The sequence below is a fragment of the Onychostruthus taczanowskii genome, unplaced genomic scaffold (assembly GCF_017590055.1).
Source record: "Onychostruthus taczanowskii isolate IOZ18803 unplaced genomic scaffold, ASM1759005v1 scaffold74, whole genome shotgun sequence".
Classification (NCBI taxonomy): Eukaryota; Metazoa; Chordata; class Aves; order Passeriformes; family Passeridae; genus Onychostruthus; species Onychostruthus taczanowskii.
In genome coordinates, this window is record NW_024505229.1 from 65,419 (window position 1) to 84,059 (window position 18,641).

Below are 18,641 nucleotides of genomic sequence, written 5' to 3' on the forward strand. Positions count from 1 at the left end.
GATAACCAAAGCGCCGCCGAGCCCGGGATGAATTCCCAAACCCCAGCGCAATCTCGGAGCGTTTGTGCCCGGGCCAGCTTCGCTCCAGCCCCTTCCCCAGGCCATTCCCGGCAGGATTAGGGGCAGGGAAGGCTGGCAGGGATCTGTTCCCCCTGCCCGGAGCGGGGGGAGCTCCCCGCGGCCCCCTCGCCGCCGCGTCGGGCGCGATCCGCGCAGTTCCACCCCGGAATTCTTTTCCCCTTCGCTCATTCCCAACTCCAGAGCTTTTCCCGGAGCCAAGAGCTTCTCCCGAGCTCCCGGTGACGCCGTCCCGGCCCTCTGGATGCGGCTGCGGCGTGCGGGGGCTGCCGGAGCTCCCCGCGGGGCGGAGGGGCCGCAGGGCTGGGCAGGAGCCGCTCCCGCCGGGGCTCGGGGGAAGCTGACCGCGATTTTCCAGCCTGGCACCACCCGGAACGCCCGGCAGAGCCCCGGCAAGGGCGGCACGGCCCCTTCCCACCGCATCCTGCGGGAATGGAGCCACCCCGAACTGCCAGACATCCTTTTTCGGGGATCCCTGCACCCCCCCTCATCCCTGCCCTGCCTTCCCTTCCCGTGGGCTTGCGGGTTTTTGCTGCCAAACTCCCCAAATTTGTCATTTTCCAGCTTTTCTTCCTGTTTTCTCCCCCCTCTTTCCCTTTCTGAATTCAATTTGTTTAGCTCTCCAAAGGGAATTTTGAAGATCCGGCCTTCAGGAAGATCCAGAAATCCCCTGGGTTTGTGGCACTGAGTGGAGGCTCGGCTTGGGACAGGGATAACACCAGGAATCATTGCCCTGGGGCCAAATCAACATTTTGAACCCAATATTCCTGAGAAATCCAAGCTGGGATGTGGGCAAGGTGAGCCTGGTTTGGGGACAGCCCTTTGCTCTGGAAAATTCCCTTTCCTGAATCTCCTGGGGCTGGGATTGAGAGCTCCTGACACTTCCAGGACTGGGATCCACAGCTCCTGGTGTCCTGTGGTGTCCCCAGGGCTGGGATTGGCAATTCCTGGTGTTCTGTGGTGTTCCCAAGGCTGGGGTTGGCAATTCCTGGTGTCCTGTGGTGTCCCCAGGACTGGGATTGGCAATTCCTGGTGTCCCCAGGGCTGGGATTGGCAATTCCTGGTGTTCTGTGGTGTTCCCGAGTGACCATGGAATGGCCAGAGTGACCATGGAATATTCCCAGTAATTTATCCATGCAGGAAATCCATGAAAATCAGTTCCTGGAGAAGGGGCTGCCACACCTGACAGGAGCCACTGGCACCGTGGTCCATGAGGGGTTTGGGGTGGGTGGAGAAGATGGAGATGGAGAGGATGGAAATGGATGGAGGGGATGGAGATGGAGAGGATGAAGGGTCTCCCTGTTTCCCAGCTGGAATGGTGGAGTCACAGCTCATGATGGGAATTCCCTGCTCCCATCCTGCCCTTCAACTCTAAGCTTGGGATGGCCAGAGTGACCATGGAATGTCCAGAGTGACCATGGAATGGCCAGAGTGACCATGGAATATCCAGAGTGACCACAGAATGTCCAGAGTGACCAGAACATGGCCAGAGTGACCATGGAATGTCCAGAGTGACCAGAACGTGGCCAGAGTGACCATGGAATGGCCAGAGTGACCAGAACATGGGCAGAGTGACCATGGAATGGCCAGAGTGACCATGGAATGGCTGAAGTGACCAGGGGATGGTCACAGTGACCAGAACATGGCCAGACTGACCAGTGCTCCAACCTCCCCATTCCTGGTGGGACACACTGGGATCCACCAGGACACAAATTCCTCCATGTCCCCATTCCCACCTCAGTCCCTCGTGCTGTCCTTGGTCCCCTCGGCCATTCCCTCTGTCCTGGCCCTATCCCCCAGCATTCCCAAGCTTTGGACATTCCCTCTCCCACCTCTGCCAGACCCAAGAGGGGTTTGGCTCCAAACCAGGAAAAGGGGATCAACCACCAGGCTGGCTGAAAATCCTCATCAGGGCCACCAGAACTGCGATGTCCCCAAGGTTGGGGACACACAGCCCTGCTTTCCCTGCAAGAGCAGGGCTGGGTTTTGCTCCAGACGTGGAAAAAACGATGCCCAGAGCCACGTCCGAGGTCTGAAAAATGTCAAAGGGCGCCTTTGAAGGTGGATCCGAGACTTGGCCGCGGCGGGGAAAGAATTCCTGCAGGGAGGAAATTCAACAAACAAAGTCCCCTGGCTGAGAGCAGCGCTCGCGGCACCAGCAGAGCCGCTGGGAGGGGTCGCTGCCTCCCAAATTTGGAGCTCTCCCGGGGCGGGGGCGGCTCCAGAGGTCGGGCAGAGCATGGAGAAGGTCTGGGATGTGACACCTTTCCATGCCTGGCATCGCTTCAGTGCCAGGAACTGCCCCGTCTGGTGCCTCAATTTCTCCCTTTCCATGCCCAGCTATGAGTTAGGAGGGAAAAAATAAATAAAAATCCATGGAGCACGTCCCCGTGGATTTGGGGATTTTTGGACCGGTTTTGAAAGGAATTAGCATCAAATTCCTGCAGCATCTCCTTCCAAACAACATCTCCTTTCCCTATTGATCCTGGTCCTTTTCCAGCTGGCAAACTCGAGCCTCCATCCCGACTTTTTGTTTAATTCCTCCGTGGGTCCTCTCGATGCCTTTTCCTGGCTCCCACTCCATCTACCTGCTGGATTTCAGGCTTGGGATCATCCTGCTCCTCAGCAAGGAGCAATGCCCCGGTTTGGGGGTAAAAAGAAAAGCCCTGTGTTGGGAATAAATACGTTTGAGGCAAAATGGGAAGTGCAGAGAGGGGGAATTTTGGGAAAAGCTCCGGTTTCGGCTGCCAGCCGCTGCCAGCCCGGCGTGGAAGTGCAGGAGCAGCCCCTCCTGGGTGGCTGCCAGCCCCTGGCACGGTCGGGATTGGGATTTCGAGGAGCCAGAGCAGCTCGGGTTTCACGGTCCTGCTGCAGATGGAGAGAGGGGGATGGTGGGGAAGGAGGGAGGAGACCCCCAGACCACAAATCCCAGCGATTCTGGGATAGGGATGGATGTGGGATAGCAATTCCCAGGGCTGGGGGGCTGCTGTGCCCCCCTGGATCCCAAATCCCGGGGATTCCAGGATCGGGACGGATGCGGAAGGGCGATTCCTGGGTCTGCTGTGCCCCCCAGGATCCCAAATCCTGAGGGCTCTGGGACAGGGATGGATGGGGGATGGCAATTCCTTGGGCTGGGGGGCTGCTGTGTCCCCCTGGATCCCAAATCCCGGGGATTCCGGGACAGGGATGGTTGTGGGAGGGGGATTCCCAGGACTGGGGTGCTCCTATGCCCCCCCAGGGCCCCTCAGAGCTCTGAACACTCAACAGGTCCCGGATTCCTCTGAGCCCCTCGTGGACAGAAATGTCCCTTCTGGAGCAGGAATGTCCCCCCCGAGCCCTCCTGGCCCTGTCCCCTCTGTGCACTGCTGTGTTCCAGCCAGGAAAACCCAGTGTCCCCTGGGCGGGGACACTCACTGGTGCCACCACTGTGCCACCCCCAGCCCGTCTTCCACGAAGTGCCACCAGGATTTAAATCAAAGCTCATCCCTGGCAGCAAAGCAACCCCTGCACCCCATTTTCCAGGTTGCTGTGCCCTGAGGGGCCGGGAAATGGGGATGTGGGGACAGCCGGGATGTGCGGGTGGCGGCAGGGGACACCCACCCGCTGCAAAACTCCAGCCCGCTCCTGGGAAAGCGGAGCCGGCGGCGAGGGCAGGGCTTATTCCGTGATTAATTAGCTTTGTTTTGAAACAAGGAGCTGCCTCCGCAGCAGCAGCAGGAGGAAGAGGAGGAGGAGGAGGAGGAGGAATTGTTGCCGAGCGCCAGAGCAGCGTGTGCGCCGAGCCCGCCGCGCTCGGCTGCCAGAGAAAGACGTGATTGTTGTCACCGTGCCTCGCTCGCAGCCCTCCCAGTGCTCCCAGCCCTCCCAGTGCTCCCAGCCCTCCCTCCCAGCCCTCCGCCCCCCGCGTCCCACCGCTCCCAGCCACAAAACCCCCGCGCCCCGCCGGGCTCGCTCGTGGCGGAGCGGAGAGGAGGAGGAGGAGGAGGAGGAGGAGGAGGAGGTGGTGGGGGAGGAGGAGGAGGAGAACATAAGTCATTATCTCCTATAAAATATTTCATACTTTAAATAGCTCTGAAATTAGTGGAACAACTTTGTCTCATGTCATCCTATGTATGGGAGGGCTATTAATAATGTCTTATTTCAAAAGGAATGAAAGGGTGATTATTTGTTATCAAGCAGATAACAACACATTGCAGTTTTTGTCTTGGAATTCAGAAAACAAGTCTGTGCAATTTTATCCTTGTCTTTCGTATAGGACACAACATCCCACTCATCTTCTAAAGGTGGTGGTGGTGGAGGAGGAGGAGGAGGAGGAGGAGGAGGAGGGAGAGAGAAGCCAGAGAGAAACTTGTCTGGGGATTAATAGGAGGCAGGAGGAGGGAGAGGTGCACACAGGTAAGCTCTGGGCAGGTGTTTCCCCCCCAGGCTCTTCTCACCTTGCCTGAGCTCCCAGCCAGGACGCCGCGATGCTCCTGCCCTCTCCGGCCTCCCTTCCATCCCCAAAAACATCTGCTCTTCCTCTTTCCCCCCTCTCCTCTTGGTTCCTCTGTCCCGCAGCGCTCTGGAGTCTTTGTTCTTTCTCTGCTCCTCTTCCAGGAGTTTCTGGGGTGGAGGCGGGGGGGATTTGGGGGCCGTGGGATCACAGGGAAGCCCGGGGGGTGGGGGGGTGTGACAGCGCTGCGGCCACTGCCAGGCGCTTTTTGGGGGACATGAAGTGCCCTTTGTGTGTCCCCCACAGCCCAAACCCCAGCACTTTTGGCTCTGCAGACAAACTGGGGGCTCCGGGGGCCGGAACTGGGGGAGCCGGGGGGGCCATGCCCAGGACAATCCCTGCCTTGGGAAGGAGGAAAAACAAGCGAGGAAAGGGAGAGGCTGAGGGGAGGAGGGACCCCAGGACTCCCAAAAATGCCACCAGGAGCTTCCGGGGACATCGGGGCACCTTGTCCTGCCTGGGGCAGGGGCTGGGGGGGCTCTGGGGGGCTGCTCCCATCTCCCCGTGCCGGAGTGGGAACAGGGAATTTCGGACGGGAGCGGAACGGGGTGGGAGCGAGCAACCCGACAGCTCCAGGGCAGCTCCCAAGGAGCTGCTCCTCTGCCCAAAATGTAGGTGGTAAAGCCTTTCTTTCCTGCCTGGATCGCACCGAGCATTCCCTGGGCATGTAATCCCACTTTTCCTGCCCGGAGCCAGCTCAGCTCCAGGTGGGCGGGGCGGTGCAGCCCCCTCCCCGCGGGGGTCCCGCTTGGAGCCGGCTCTTTGTCCCCGCTCCGCCAGCAGGAACAAGCGGGAAATGATGTTCGCCGAAATCCTGGGGGGAGAGGTTTGGGGGAAAGCAGCTGCAAAGCAAAACATGGGAATTCATCCCCCTGTACGTGAGGGCTTGGGAGCCTCCCTGGGATCATGGGATCTTGCAATCATGGGATTCTGGGATCCTGCAATCCTTGGGATCATGGGATTCTGGGATCCTGTGATCATGGGATTCTGGGATCCTGCAGTCATGGGATCCTGAGATTCTGCGATCATGTAATCATGGGATCATGGGATTCTGGGATCCTGTGATCATGAGATCCTGGAATCTTGCAATCCTTGGGATCCTGGGATTCTGCGGTCCTGCAGTCCTGGGATCATGGGATTCTGGGATCCTGCAATCCTGGGATCATGGAATGTGATCATGGGATCATGGGATTCTTGAATCCTGTAATCCTGGGGTTCTGGGATCCTGAAATCCTTGGGATCCTGGGATCCCACAATCCTGGAATCCTAGGATCCTGTGATCCTTGGGATCCTGGGATTCTGGGATCCCGCGATCCCGGCCCTGCCTCCTGTGGCTCCCGGGGCATCCCCGCGCCGTGTCCCGGGCAGAGCAGCGCCCTTTCCTGGGACAGCCAGAGTGCGGGAATTGTGTCCCTGCTCCCCGGGGAATGCGGGATCAGCGCTTCCAGCCCGGGAAGAGATCAAAGCGCAGCCGTGGGAGGTTTCCCCTGCCCTTGGAAGAGGAGGAGGAGGGAATGAGGCGTCGGAGCCGCTTCCCAGCCCGAGGGAGAAGCGGAGCGGGGCGAGGCGGCTGCTGGGGGGGCGAGCGGGGCGTGTGTGGGGTCCGGGCCGGCGGCGCTTTGGCAGCCAGGAGCCGCTTTTGTCCCTGCCCAGCCATTCCCACTGCGTGTGGCAGCGGGATCCGAGCCGGGAGCGGCGCTGGGAAGGGTCGGGACACGCAGGGAGGGAGGAATTGCTGAGACCGAGAGAGCAGCGGGAAGGTGCTCCCGGCCAGGGCCGCGCTCCCACGGGGGGAAGGAGCAGAGGAAGGGATGAGCCTTTGGGAACGATCCCGGGGACTCTGGGAATCAGGGAGCAGAGGATGGGATGGGCCTTTGGGAAGGATCCCCGGGACTCTGGGGATCAGGCAGCAGAGGAAGGGATGAGCCTTTGGGAACGATCCCGGGGACTCTGGGAATCAGGGAGCAGAGGATGGGATGGGCCTTTGGGAACGATCCCGGGGACTCTGGGAATCAGGGAGCAGAGGATGGGATGGGCCTTTGGGAACGATCCCGGGGACTCTGGGAATCAGGGAGCAGAGGATGGGATGGGCCTTTGGGAACGATCCCGGGGACTCTGGGAATCAGGGAGCAGAGGATGGGATGGGCCTTTGGGAACGATCCCGGGGACTCTGGGAATCAGGGAGCAGAGGATGGGATGGGCCCTTGGGAAGGATCCCGGGGATTGTGGGGATCAGGCAGCAGAGGAATGGATGAGCTTTTGGGAAGGATCCCAGGGATTGTGGGGATCAGGGAGCAGAGGAAGGGATGAGCCTTTGGGAAGGATCCCGGGGACTGTGGGAGCAGAGGACGTGACGAGCTTTTGGGAAGGATCCCGAGGACTGGGGGGACCCGGGAGCATGGGACGATCCCTGCGACTCCGGGCACCCTCCTGGCACACAGGAGCCCCGCGCTGTTGTCGCCGTGTCCTGGCTGAGCGCCGGCGGGTGTCACCGATCCCTGCATGGACACAGCGCCATCCCAGCGGGAATGCGGCAGGACCCAGTCCCGGCTCCGCTGGGAAAGGGCTGGGAAAGGGCGAGAACCGCGGGGTTTTTGCATCAGGGCTGCGCTTCCCAAGGGACCCCGGCGACGGCCGGGTGACAGCCTGGCTGCCCTCCCCCTTTTCCACGATTCCCAGCGCTCCAGAGGCGCTGGATGACGAGCTCCGTGTTGGGTCGGGCTCTCGCAGAGACACGAGCCGTGCCAAGGAAGGAGCTTTGCCCGATCCTTGTGGTTATTTTTATCTTGCTCTCCTTGTTCTGCTCCGACATTCCCGTTCCCAGGCTGGAAAGGGGCTTTTCCCCCACCAGGGATGATGGGAATTGCGGGAATGTGTGCGAGGAGCTAACAACGAGCTGGAAAGGGGCCCTACTCCAGCCAAGCAGCTTTTCTTTTTCAGAAGAGTTAAAATTCCCTTTATCCCTCTGCGGGAGCGGGATCTTGGACACATACCCGCATCCAGCTGCTCCCTCTCCCCTCACCGCTGCAGGAGGCACCCGAGCGACAACGCGGGGGCTCTGCCGGTGACAAATCCCCGCGGTGACCTTCGCACGGCTCCCTCGCCCCGGGGTGGCGGCTTCTCCCTGCCCTTGGCGCCCGTCCCGGGGCTGGCAGCCAGCGCTGCTGGGAGCTGGGGGTTACTGGGATGCAGGGAAGAGAAACTATGCGCAAAGCAAACCCCAGTGGCATTCGGGGCTGGAATTTCCAGCTGTTGCAGCGATTTTTTTAATTTTTTTTTTTTTTTTTTTTTTTTTTTTGTTTGTCCATTGTAACCGAGGAAGCAGCTGCCTCCTTCTGGGAAAAACCCCGGGATCTGTCGGGTGCCTTGGCCTTGCAGCCAGGCCGAGCTCAGCGGCTCGGGAGGTGTCAGCACTGGTTTTATCCATGAATTGAGCCTTTTTTCCACGCCAGGCCGTCGGTTTCCTGAATTCCTGCGTTGCTCCATGACTTAACTTTGTTCCAGTGGCACGGATTCCTTGTGGGCAGCTGGAATTGGGGAGGCTGGCAGGGCAGGGGCTGTGCTGGGGCTCTGCTGGGATCAGGGGGTGGCATTTGGGAATTCTGCTCCTGGCATTCACGCCAGTAAATCCAACTGGATGGAGAACAGACTTCCAGCTTTTCCAGATCCTGGGAGAGCTGGCTCGGACTCTTCCAGCAATTGTGATGTTGTGGTGGCCTCGGGCTCCTCACATCCCTGGGTTTTTGGGAATGTCACTGCTTTCCTGCAGTTTGCTTGGAAGTGGCTCCTGCTTTCCCCAGGCAGGCTGGGGACCGGCACTGGGGAAGGGTGGTGGCAGTGCCACGGGGCTGGGACAGTCCCCGCGGGGACGGGGGGTGGATAAAAGGGGCGCTGCCCCTCTGTGCCGACAGAATTCCAGGGGATGTTGTCACTCTCCAGCCGGGATTCCTGGCTCGGGTGGCTGTTCCCTCTCTGTGCCGGGTCCCCAAACCTCTGGGATGTCAAACCCTCGTGGGGAGGGGACGGGGCAGGCTCAGAGGGGTGACAGCACTGCCCTGTCCCCCCCTGCTGGGACATTGCTGGGTGGCCTGAGTGGATCCAACACCTGGATCAGCGTGTCCTGGCTGGAATGTTGTGTCCTGGATGGAAGATCACCTCCCAGCTGGAATGTCACCTCCCAGCTGGAATGTCACCTCCCAGCTGCTCCCTCCCCTCTGCACCGGGCCAAGCTCAGACCTCACCCCCTGCTGCTCCCTCGGGAGTTTTTGGGGATTAAAATCCAGGTTCTGGAGCAGGGGAAAAGCCCCATGGAAAGCTCTGGGATGCCATGGAAAGCTTTGGGAGTGAGATCCATGCGCTGCGGCCAGGGAAGGAGCAGGATGCTGACGGAATGGGAAGGGCACTGCACAAACAGCAGAGCCCTGTCAGGGATTTTCCCATTTTCCAGACACTGATCCCAGAATGTGGGGACAGGATCACATCCATCCCCAAGCAGGACCAGCTGCAGCTGTGCCGGGCTCAGGATCCGGCAGCTCTGGGCTCTGCTGGCTCCTTCCCTGCTCCTCCCTTCCCCCAGCGAGATGCCAGAGCCCTGATGGAAAGCAGCCGGCCCGGGAGGCGTGCGGGGTTAACCAGAGCCAGATGGGAGCCGGGAGGAACAGGCTGGGCCTGCAGGAGGGGCCAAAACGGGATCTTTTCCTGGAGAAAGTCAACTCCTTGGAGCCCCAGGAAGCGTGGGATGGCTGCAAAGGGAGTTGGGGTGGCAGAGGTGGCCCTGGAAGAGGGTGGCCCAGGGGGTCCCGGGTTGGGTGGGGGCTTTTCCCCCTCCAGGGGTGATGGAAATTGGGGGTTCCAGGTGTGAGGAGAGCTGGCAATGGGCTGGAAAGGGAGGATGGGCATCGAGTCCCACTCTGCTGTGCTGGATGGGAGAGCTGGAAGTGCCAGAAATCCTCCCAAAATTGGCACCAGCAGCTCCAGCACCTCCAAAGGCTTCTCCCATCTCAGCAGCACTCTCCCTTCCATTTCCCTTCCTCCTTTGGTTTCCCTCATTTTCCTCCCTCTCCTCCATCTCCCTGCTCCTTCCCACCCTCCCTCTGCCTCTGATCCTGCTGGGTGATGAATCCAGCTGGGAGAAGCCTGGTGAGCCCCCAGCGTCCATTCCCAGGAATCCAGGGGTCCATTCCCTGATCCCAGCCTGCTCCAGCTGTGGGAACACCCAAACCCCACCTGCACGGGATCCTCTGCTGGATCCATCCACCCTCCGGGGCAGCAGCTGGGAATTCCCAGGAAATGTGGCAAGGATGAGCAAGGAGCTGCCATTCCAGGCAGCAGCAGGGATGGTTCAGGGTGAGCAGGACCCAGAGAAGAGGGAGAGGTGGCCAGGGATGATGTCCAGGAGAAATTTCCTGGCTTGGGGCACACGGATCTCACCTGATCCCTCCCAGTCTCCCGCTGTGACTCTTCCCAAATCATCAGCGGGGCTGGATGGGTTCCCTGGGCAGCACAGGGAGCTGTGGATCCAAACCCTGTGGTGTTCCCACTTTGGGAATGCCCTTTTCATCCCAGGGCCTGGCAGAGGGGCTGCTCCTCACCCAGAGCCATCCACCTCTCCTGCCCCGTTCACCTCTGCCGGATTCCCGGCACTTTTCCAGAGCCAATTTCCTGTGGAATCACCGATTTGCTGTCCCGAGTGCCAAATGAAGCCAAACCCATCCAGGAGTCTGAAGGGCTGATCCAATCTTCGGGAAGAGAGGATGGAAGCGGCCTCTGGGCAAGGCCCAGGCACTGCGGGGTGGAAAAATGAAATTAAAACCCAAATTTAAAAAAAAAAACAAACAACAACAAAAACAAACAACAACAACATTCCCCATGGATAACGGTGAGGCAGGGAGAGGAATTCCATGGATAGTGGTGAATGAGAGAGGAATTCCATGGATAGTGGTGAATAAGAGAGGAATTCTATGGATAGTGGTGAATGAGAGAGGAATTCCATGGATAGTGGTGAATGAGAGAGGAATTCCATGGATAATTGTGGGGAAAGGAATTCCATGGATAGTGGTGAATGAGAGAGGAATTCCATGGATAATGGTGGGGCAGGGAGAAGAATCTTATGGATAATGATGGGCCAAGGAGAGGAATTCCATGAATAATGGTGAATGAGAGAAGAATTCCATGGATAATGGTGGGGCAGGGAAAGGAATTCCATGGATAGTGGTGAATGAGAGGGATCCCTTGGATAACAGTGAGACAGAGAGATCCCATGGAAAATGGTGAGGCAGGGAGAGGAATTCCATGGATAGTGGTGAATGAGAGGAATCCCATGGATAACAGTGAGACAGAGAGACCCCATGGAAAACGGTGAGGCAGGGAGAGGAATTCCATGGACAGTGGTGAATGAGAGAGAAATTCCATGGATAATGGTGAATGAGAGAGGAATTCCATGGATAGTGGTGAATGAGAGGAATCCCATGGATAACAGTGAGACAGAGAGACCCCATGGAAAACGGTGAGGCAGGGAGAGGAATTCCACGGACAGTGGTGCATGAGAGAGGAATTCCATGGATAATGGTGAATGAGAGAGGAATTTCATGGATAATGGTGAATGAGAGAGGAATTCCATGGATAATAGTGAATGAGAGGAATTCCATGGATAATGGTGAATGAGAGGAATTCCATGGATAATAGTGAATGAGAGGAATTCCATGGATAATGTGAGGCAGGGAGAAGAATTCCATGAACAACAGTGAGCCAGGGACAGGGACCTCAGCGACTCCAGCTCTGGGGAGGGGTTGCACTGGAAGACGACTCCCAGTGGGAAGGGGACAGGAACGCAGGTGGCAGGGAATGGATAAACCCCTGCGTGCCAGCGGTGGGGAGGTGACAATTCCCCAGCCAACCCCTCCCCAACCCCTGTCCTGGTGTCCCTGCAGGAAAACACCCGGACCATGAAGGCGGCCCTGGCGTTCCTCCTCCCGCTGGCGCTGGCGCTGGCGCCGGCGGCGAGCGGCCAGCGGCGCAAACCGCCCCGCAGACCCACCCGGCCGCCCGCGCCCTTCGAGGAGCCCGTGGAGCCCACGGAGCTGCCCCCTCCCCTCCCTCCGGGCCCGCCGTCCGTCTTCCCCGACTGCCCGCGGGAATGCTACTGCCCGCCGGACTTCCCGTCGGCGCTGTACTGCGACAGCCGCAACCTGCGCACGGTGCCGGTGATCCCGCCGCGCATCCACTACCTGTACCTGCAGAACAACTTCATCGCCGACCTGCCCGAGGAGTCCTTCCGCAACGCCACCGGCCTCAAATGGGTCAACCTGGACAACAACCGCATCCGCAAGGTGGACAGGAAGGTGCTGGAGAAGCTGGAAAACCTCATCTTCCTCTACATGGAGAGGAACCAGCTGAAGGAGGTGCCCGCATTCCTGCCGCCCAACCTGGAGCAGCTGCGGCTCAGCAGGAATCAGATCTCCAAGATCCCCGCCGGCGTCTTCAACAAGCTGGAGAACCTGGTGCTGCTGGACCTGCACCACAACAAGCTGAGCGACGGCGTCTTCAACAAGAACACCTTCAAGGGGCTCAAGAACCTCATGCAGCTCAACCTGGCCCACAACATCCTGAGGAAGATGCCCCCCGGCGTGCCCAGCGCCATCCACCAGCTCTTCCTGGACAGGAACAACATTGAGGACATCCCCAGCGATTATTTCAAGGAGTTCCCCAACCTGGCTTTCATCCGGCTCAACTACAACCAGATTTCGGATAAGGGGCTGCCCAAAAACTCCTTCAACCTCACCAACCTGCTGGTGCTGCACCTGGCCCACAACAAGCTCACCAACGTGCCCTTCATCAGCTCCAAGCTGGAGCACCTCTACCTGAACAACAACTCCATCGAAAGTGAGTCCCACGGGGTTTTTTGGGGAGAAAAAACCTTGGAAAGGTGTTTCTGAGGAGCAGGAGAGGCCAGGGAAAGGTTGAGGGCAGTGTCCGGTGTGACAGGGCTGGAGTGGGATTCCTGGATGTATTTTTGGGAAGCTCGGGCCGGCTCGGCAGGTTCCAGGGGTGGGAGGGATGATCCCTTTTCTCTCTGGAATGCCACTGCATCCCTCGCTGCGCTCCCGAGGAACGTGACCTACTTCACTCCTGATCAAAAGCCAGATTTTCCCCCTTGCTGGGGCTTTGAACAGCCTGGGATTGTCCCTTTTGGTGGCAAAACAACCCTAATTTGGGCTTCAGTAACAGGGAGGGGTTAAAAAATCCCTGACCACATTCCCTTTTCCCTAACCCTCATCCCGTACTTCCTCCTGTCCACATTCCCCTTTCCTTAACCCACTGCTCCTCCTGCCCCCATTCTCTTTTCCCTAACCCACATCCCGTTCTTCCTACTTTCCACATTCCCTTTTCCCTAACCCACATTTCACTGCTCCTCCTGTCCACATTCCCTTTTTCTCTAATCCTCATCCCAATGTTCCCCCTGTCCTCACTCCCAAACCTGCATCCTGCTTTTCCTCCTGCCCACATTCCCTTTTCCCTAACCCTCATCCTGTTCTTCCTCCTGCCCACATTCCTTTTCCCCTAACCCTCATCCCTCTGTTCCTCCTCTCCACATTGCTGTTCCTCCTTTCCACATTCCCGTTCCTCTTCTCCACATTCCCTTTTCCCTATCCCACTGCTCCTGCTTTCCACATTCCCTTTTCCCTAACCCGCATCCCGCTCTTCCTCCTGCCCACATTCCCCTTTCCCTGACCTGAATCCCGCTCTTCCTCCTGCCCACATTCCCTTTCCCTAACCCACATCCCACTCTTCCTCCTGCCCACATTCCCTTTCCCTAACCCACATCCCGCTCTTCCTCCTGCCCACATTCCCTTTTCCCTAACCCACATCCCGCTTTTCCTCCTGCCCACATTCCCCTTTCCCTAACCCGCATCCCACTCTTCCTCCTGCCCACATTCCCCTTTCCCCTAACTCACATCCCACTCTTCCTCCTCCCCCCATTCCCAGCCCACCTCTCCCTAACCATCGCCCCGCTGTGTCTCCTGTCCCCGCAGAGATCAACGGCACGCAGATCTGCCCCACCTCGCTGGTGTCCATCCAGGATTTCTCTCCCTCCGACCTGGACAGCGTCCCGCGGCTCCGCTACCTGCGGCTGGACGGGAACCTCCTGAAGCCGCCCATCCCTCTGGACCTGATGCTGTGTTTCCGCCTGCTGCAGTCCGTGGTGTTTTAGCCCTTCCCCGCCTCTCCCAGGCCCGGCTTTGCTCGGACGTTTCACCCCCGGCGGGTTTGACACGTGGGACCCTCTCTCCTCCCTCTCCCCCCGCCTCCATCCCTCTCCCCGTCCGTTCCCCCGTTTTCCTGCCCTGCAGGGACACCCGTGGCTCCTTGGGGACCGCTCTCTGCAGGACAGCGCCGTGTCCCAGCTGCCACCGCCGGTCACAGCGCCCTGTCCTTGTCCCCCAGGCCCAGCCCGGAGCCGGCTCCGTCTCTCCCTTGGGGCCCCGCGGGGTTCAGGGGGGTTGGGGTCGGTCCGGATGGAACCGCTGGGCTCGGGCGTGTCTCTGCTCCTGGGGAACCATTCCCGGGGGGGTTTGGAGCTGGAATGGGCTGGGCTGGAGGTGAGGGTGGTGGGATCAGTGGAAGTGGAGGGAGGAGCGACAATCGGGCCATCCCAAGGGTGGGGACACTCCTGTCACCCTTTGGCTCCAGGTTTGTCTGGAGGAGGAGGATCTAAATCCCTCCTGGAGCTGCGGATCCGCGGGGATGGAGCAGGGAGGGTGTCCTGCCCCTGGGAGGCCACACCTTCCCACACCCCTGGGCAGGAGCAGACCCCGCCCGGCTTCAAATTCCCCATCCCAGCACCGACCCGTGGGGCCACAGCCCCACCCAAAATCCTGAATCCTTCCCTGTAAAATCTGGGATCAAGGGCCACATCCATGGGGCTCACAGCCCCATCCCAAAATCCTGCATCATTTCCTGTAAAATCTGGAATGCAGGGCCACACCCATGGGGTCACAGCCCCATGCCAGCATCCTGAATCCTTCCCTCTAAAATCTGGGATCAAGGGCCACACCCATGGGGTCACAGCCCCATCCCAAAATCCTGCACCTTTCCCTGTAAAATCTGGGATGCAGGGACACATCTGTGGGGTCACAGCCCCATCCCAAAATCCTGCACCTTTCCCTGTAAAATCTGGGATGCAGGGACACATCTGTGGGGCCAGGGCCCCATCCCAAAATCCTGCACCCTTCCCTCTGAGATCTGAGGATTCAGGGCCACGTCCACGGCTCAGTTTCTCTCTGCAGCCAATCATACATGGCTGGGTTTTGCCTTTTTTTTTTATTAGAAATAAAAGGAAGGGAGAAGAAAAGGGAAGAATCATCCTTTGGAAGGGCTATTTTTATCCCTGCTCTTCCCCATCCCCACATGTATCGCTTCCCCCTCCCATAGCTGTACCTGCATTTATAGGGTGTCCGGGTTTAGGGGGGATTATTCTCTTCTTTTCTTCCTGAGTCTCAGGATTTGGATTTAAAGGCCGAGCATTAGAGAGGAGAAAAAAAAAAAATCAAAATCCAACTGCAATGAGCATTAAATAAACCAAAGAAAGCTCCTTTGTGTCCAGCCAGCAGAACTGACCCTTCCCAGGACGGCCACGGACGGGCACCGTGTCCTTCTCCCTGCAGCTGGCACAGGGATGCTCCCCTTTTCCCATTAATTAAAACCTCCCGCTCATTAAGGAGGCTTTTCCCTGACGCTAAAATCTGCTTTGCAGCTCTCCCTGCAGTTGGGTGGGACAGGTTTCAGCCCTAAACCCGGACGGAGCCCCCTGGATTTATATATATTTATATCTGATGTGTATATAGACTGGTAGAATGTACAGATATTCCTAAAGCCACGTGTTCCTCCCGACCCGGCAACTTGATGGGGTTTTCACTCCCACTCCCTGCAGCAGTGGAAATAAAATCATTCACAAGGGACCCCGAGCCTCTCCCTGATCCATCCTCGCCTTCCTCGGGTGCTGCTTCATCCAGCAGCAACATTCCCTTGCCTGGGGATCACCCTCCCGATGTTTTTGGGGTTTGGTGGGCTTGGGGTTTTGGCTGGAGTGATGCTGAATTTGGGAAGGGATTTTTGGCTGGGATGGAATTCCCAGAGAATCCCTGGCTGCCCCTGGATTCCAAGGGCTGGATTGGAGCAGCCTGGGCGGGTGGAAAGTGTCCCTGCCCGTGAGGTGGGATGGGATTGGACCCCAAACCCAGGAATTTTATGGGGTTATGAAGGAATTCTTGGCTGGGAAGGGCAGGAATGGAATTCCCAGAGAATCCCTGGATTCCAAGGGCTGGGTTGGAGCAGCCTGGGCTGGTGGAGGGTGTCCCTGCCCGTGGGGTGGGATGGGATTGGACCCCAAACCCAGGAATTTTATGGGGTTATGAAGGAATTCTTGGCTGGGAAGGGCAGGAATGGAATTCCCAGAGAATCCCTGGATTCCAAGGGCTGGGTTGGAGCAGCCTGGGCTGGTGGAAGGTGTCCCTGCCCATGGAGTGGGATGGGATTGGACCCCAAACCTTGACCCCAAAGCAGGGTTTGAGGGGCTGGGCTCACGGCCCTGGTGTCCAGGCCGGTGTCACACCTGCAGGCCAGGCTCCTGCCCCACGTCCCTTCCCTAACGAGCATCCCTGCTAATTAGGAGAGGCCCATCTTGGCTGCAGCTCCTGGGGCTGTCACACCAGCAGAAGGTGACACCGAACACTGGGGTGGGTGACAACCATGAGCTGCCCCCGGGGGAAGCCCCACAAACCTCACTGGGGTGAATTTCCTGGTGGGAGCAGCATGGAAACCTCCAAGGCTGCTCTCAAACCTCTGGCAGCAGCTGGGATCTGTCACGGGGCTCTGAAACTTGGGGTGCAGGGACACATCTGTGGGGTCACAGCCCCATGCCAGCATCCCAAATCCTTCCCTGTAAAATCTGGGATGCAAGGACACATCCATGGGGTCACATCCCCCTCCCAGCATCCTGAATTCTTCCTGGGATGCAGGGACACATCCATGGGGCAACAGCCCCATCCCAAAATCCTGCATCCTTCCCTGTAAAATCTCAGGATTCAGAGACACATCCATGGGGTCACAGCCGAATCCCAAAATCCTGCATTCATATCTATGGGGGGCACAGCCCCATTCCAGCATCCCAAATCCTTCCCTGTAAAATCTGGGATGCAGGGACCACATCCATGGGGCCACAGCCCCATCCCAAAATCCTGAATCCTTCCCTGTAAAATCTGAGGATTCAGAGACACATCTGTGGGGTCACATCCCCATCCCAGCATCCCAAATCCTTCCCTGTAAAATCTGGGATGCAGGGACCACACCCATGGGGTCACATCCCCCTCCCAGCATCCTGAATTCTTCCCGAATCCTTCCCTGTAAAACCTGGGATTCAGAGCCACATCCATGGGGTCACAGCCTGATCCCAGCACCCCAAATCCTCCCCTGTAAAATCCTGGGATTCAGAGCCACATCCATGGGGTCACAGCCTGATCCCAGCACCCCAAATCCTCCCCTGTAAAATCCTGGGATTCAGAGCCACATCCATGGGGTCACTTCCCCATCCCAGCATCCTGCATCCTTCCCTGTAAAATCTGGGGTTCGGGGCCCCATGGGCGGGGTCGCAGCCCCTCTGGCAGCCCCTGTCCCACGGCAGGGGCTCGGCTCGGGCTGCTCCCCCCGGGCGGGGCGGGTGGGCGGCAGCGGCTCCTCCTCCTGCGCGCCCCCAGAGCCGCTGCTGCCGCCGCTGCCCCCGCGCATCCCCAGGGGAGAGGGAGGACGCGGCGGGGGGAAAGATGATTCAAATCAAAGGCAGTCCCGCTGTTTCGTAACCCCGGTGTGAATCCCCCACTCCCAGGGGGGTTTTCCCTGCCCGGGGAAATCGGAGCCATCTCCCCTCACTGCGGGAGGGTTCCCCCACCGTACCCCAATGAGGGGAGCAGTGCTGAGCCCCCCCTGCACCCACAGCGGAGTCCCCTCCCCAAAAAACCCCAAAACCACCGCAGAGAGTGAAGGCTGGGGGAGCTGAGCACCCCAAAGCTGGTCCCTAAAACAGACTGGGGTTGGGATTGGGGCTGGGGTTGGGGCTGGGATTTGGGCTGGGATTTGGGCTGGGATTGGGATTGGGGCTGCCAGCTAGGGAAGCTGCTCTGTGGGGTCTTGGTGAAGGCTGGGACCCCCTCATTAGTGGGGTTAGAGGGCTGGGGGCTCCTCAGCTGCTGTTCCCAGTGCTGGGGAGGGGCTGGATCCCCCAGGGATTGGGATCTGGGGGAATCCTGGCTCCAGTCACTCCCCCTTGCAGCTGGTGACCCCCAATCCCGTTTGTGGGTGCTGAGCAGGGACCTCCCGCTCTGAAGGGTTGGCACCAACCCTTTGGGCACTGAGGGACTTCTGGGATGGTGACAGGGGCACAGGGACCTTCCAGGTGACACCATCCGTGCAGGGAATGCTGAGGGGGACAAGGGGAGGCTGCTGCTTGTGGGGACAAGGATGGGACATCGTTCACAGGGCCAGGAGAGAAAAACAAAGACCCCAAAAACCCCATTGCCCTGGGGACCCTTCACCCTTGGGGGACCCTTCACCCCTGGGAACCTTTCACCCCTCTGGGACCCTTCACCCCCAAAGACCCCATTGCTCTGGGAACCTTTCACCCCTCGGGGGACCCCACTGCCCTTGGGGACCCTTCACTCTCAGAGACCCCACTGCTCTTTAGGGTCCTTCAGCTCTGGGGATCCAACCCTCATGGGGACTCCATTGTCCTTTAGAACTCCTACACCCCCGGGGACCCCTTCACCCCCGGGGACCCCTTCACCCTTCGGGAACCCCACTGTCCTTGGGGACCCTTCACCCCTGAGAACCCCACTTCCCAGGGAACCCTGGGCCAGCCCCCCTTTCTCACCCCACCAGCCCCCCCGGCCGCGCTAAGCCCCCCCAGCTGCCACATCGGCTCCGTCACGGTGCCCACCGAGCCGCCTAATGAGGGGCTTAATGAAGATTAGCGGCCGCTGCGTGCTGAGCGGGGCCGGGGCCGTCCTGGCGGGGGCTGGGG

The 18,641-nt window shown here is 59.0% G+C and overlaps 1 protein-coding gene across 1 annotated transcript; it reads left to right on the forward strand.

Moving 5' to 3' along the window:
* Window positions 1–4,367: 4,367 nt before the first annotated feature.
* LOC121345623 (proline and arginine rich end leucine rich repeat protein) lies at window positions 4,368–15,528 on the forward strand. Its single transcript, XM_041422714.1, has 3 exons — window positions 4,368–4,473; window positions 11,500–12,451; window positions 13,603–15,528. The coding sequence occupies exons 2-3, from the start codon at window positions 11,515–11,517 to the stop codon at window positions 13,779–13,781; spliced, it is 1,116 nt and encodes a 371-aa protein (XP_041278648.1). The 5' UTR covers window positions 4,368–4,473; window positions 11,500–11,514; the 3' UTR covers window positions 13,782–15,528.
* The last annotated feature ends 3,113 nt before the right edge of the window (window positions 15,529–18,641 follow it).

Excerpts from the sequence above, each read along its gene's own strand:
- LOC121345623 (XM_041422714.1), top strand. The coding sequence starts at position 11,515 with ATGAAGGCGGCCCTGGCGTTCCTCCTCCCGCTGGCGCTGGCGCTGGCG. Across the intron at positions 12,452-13,602 it reads GAACAACAACTCCATCGAAA|AGATCAACGGCACGCAGATC; the intron begins GTGAGTCCCACG and ends CTGTCCCCGCAG.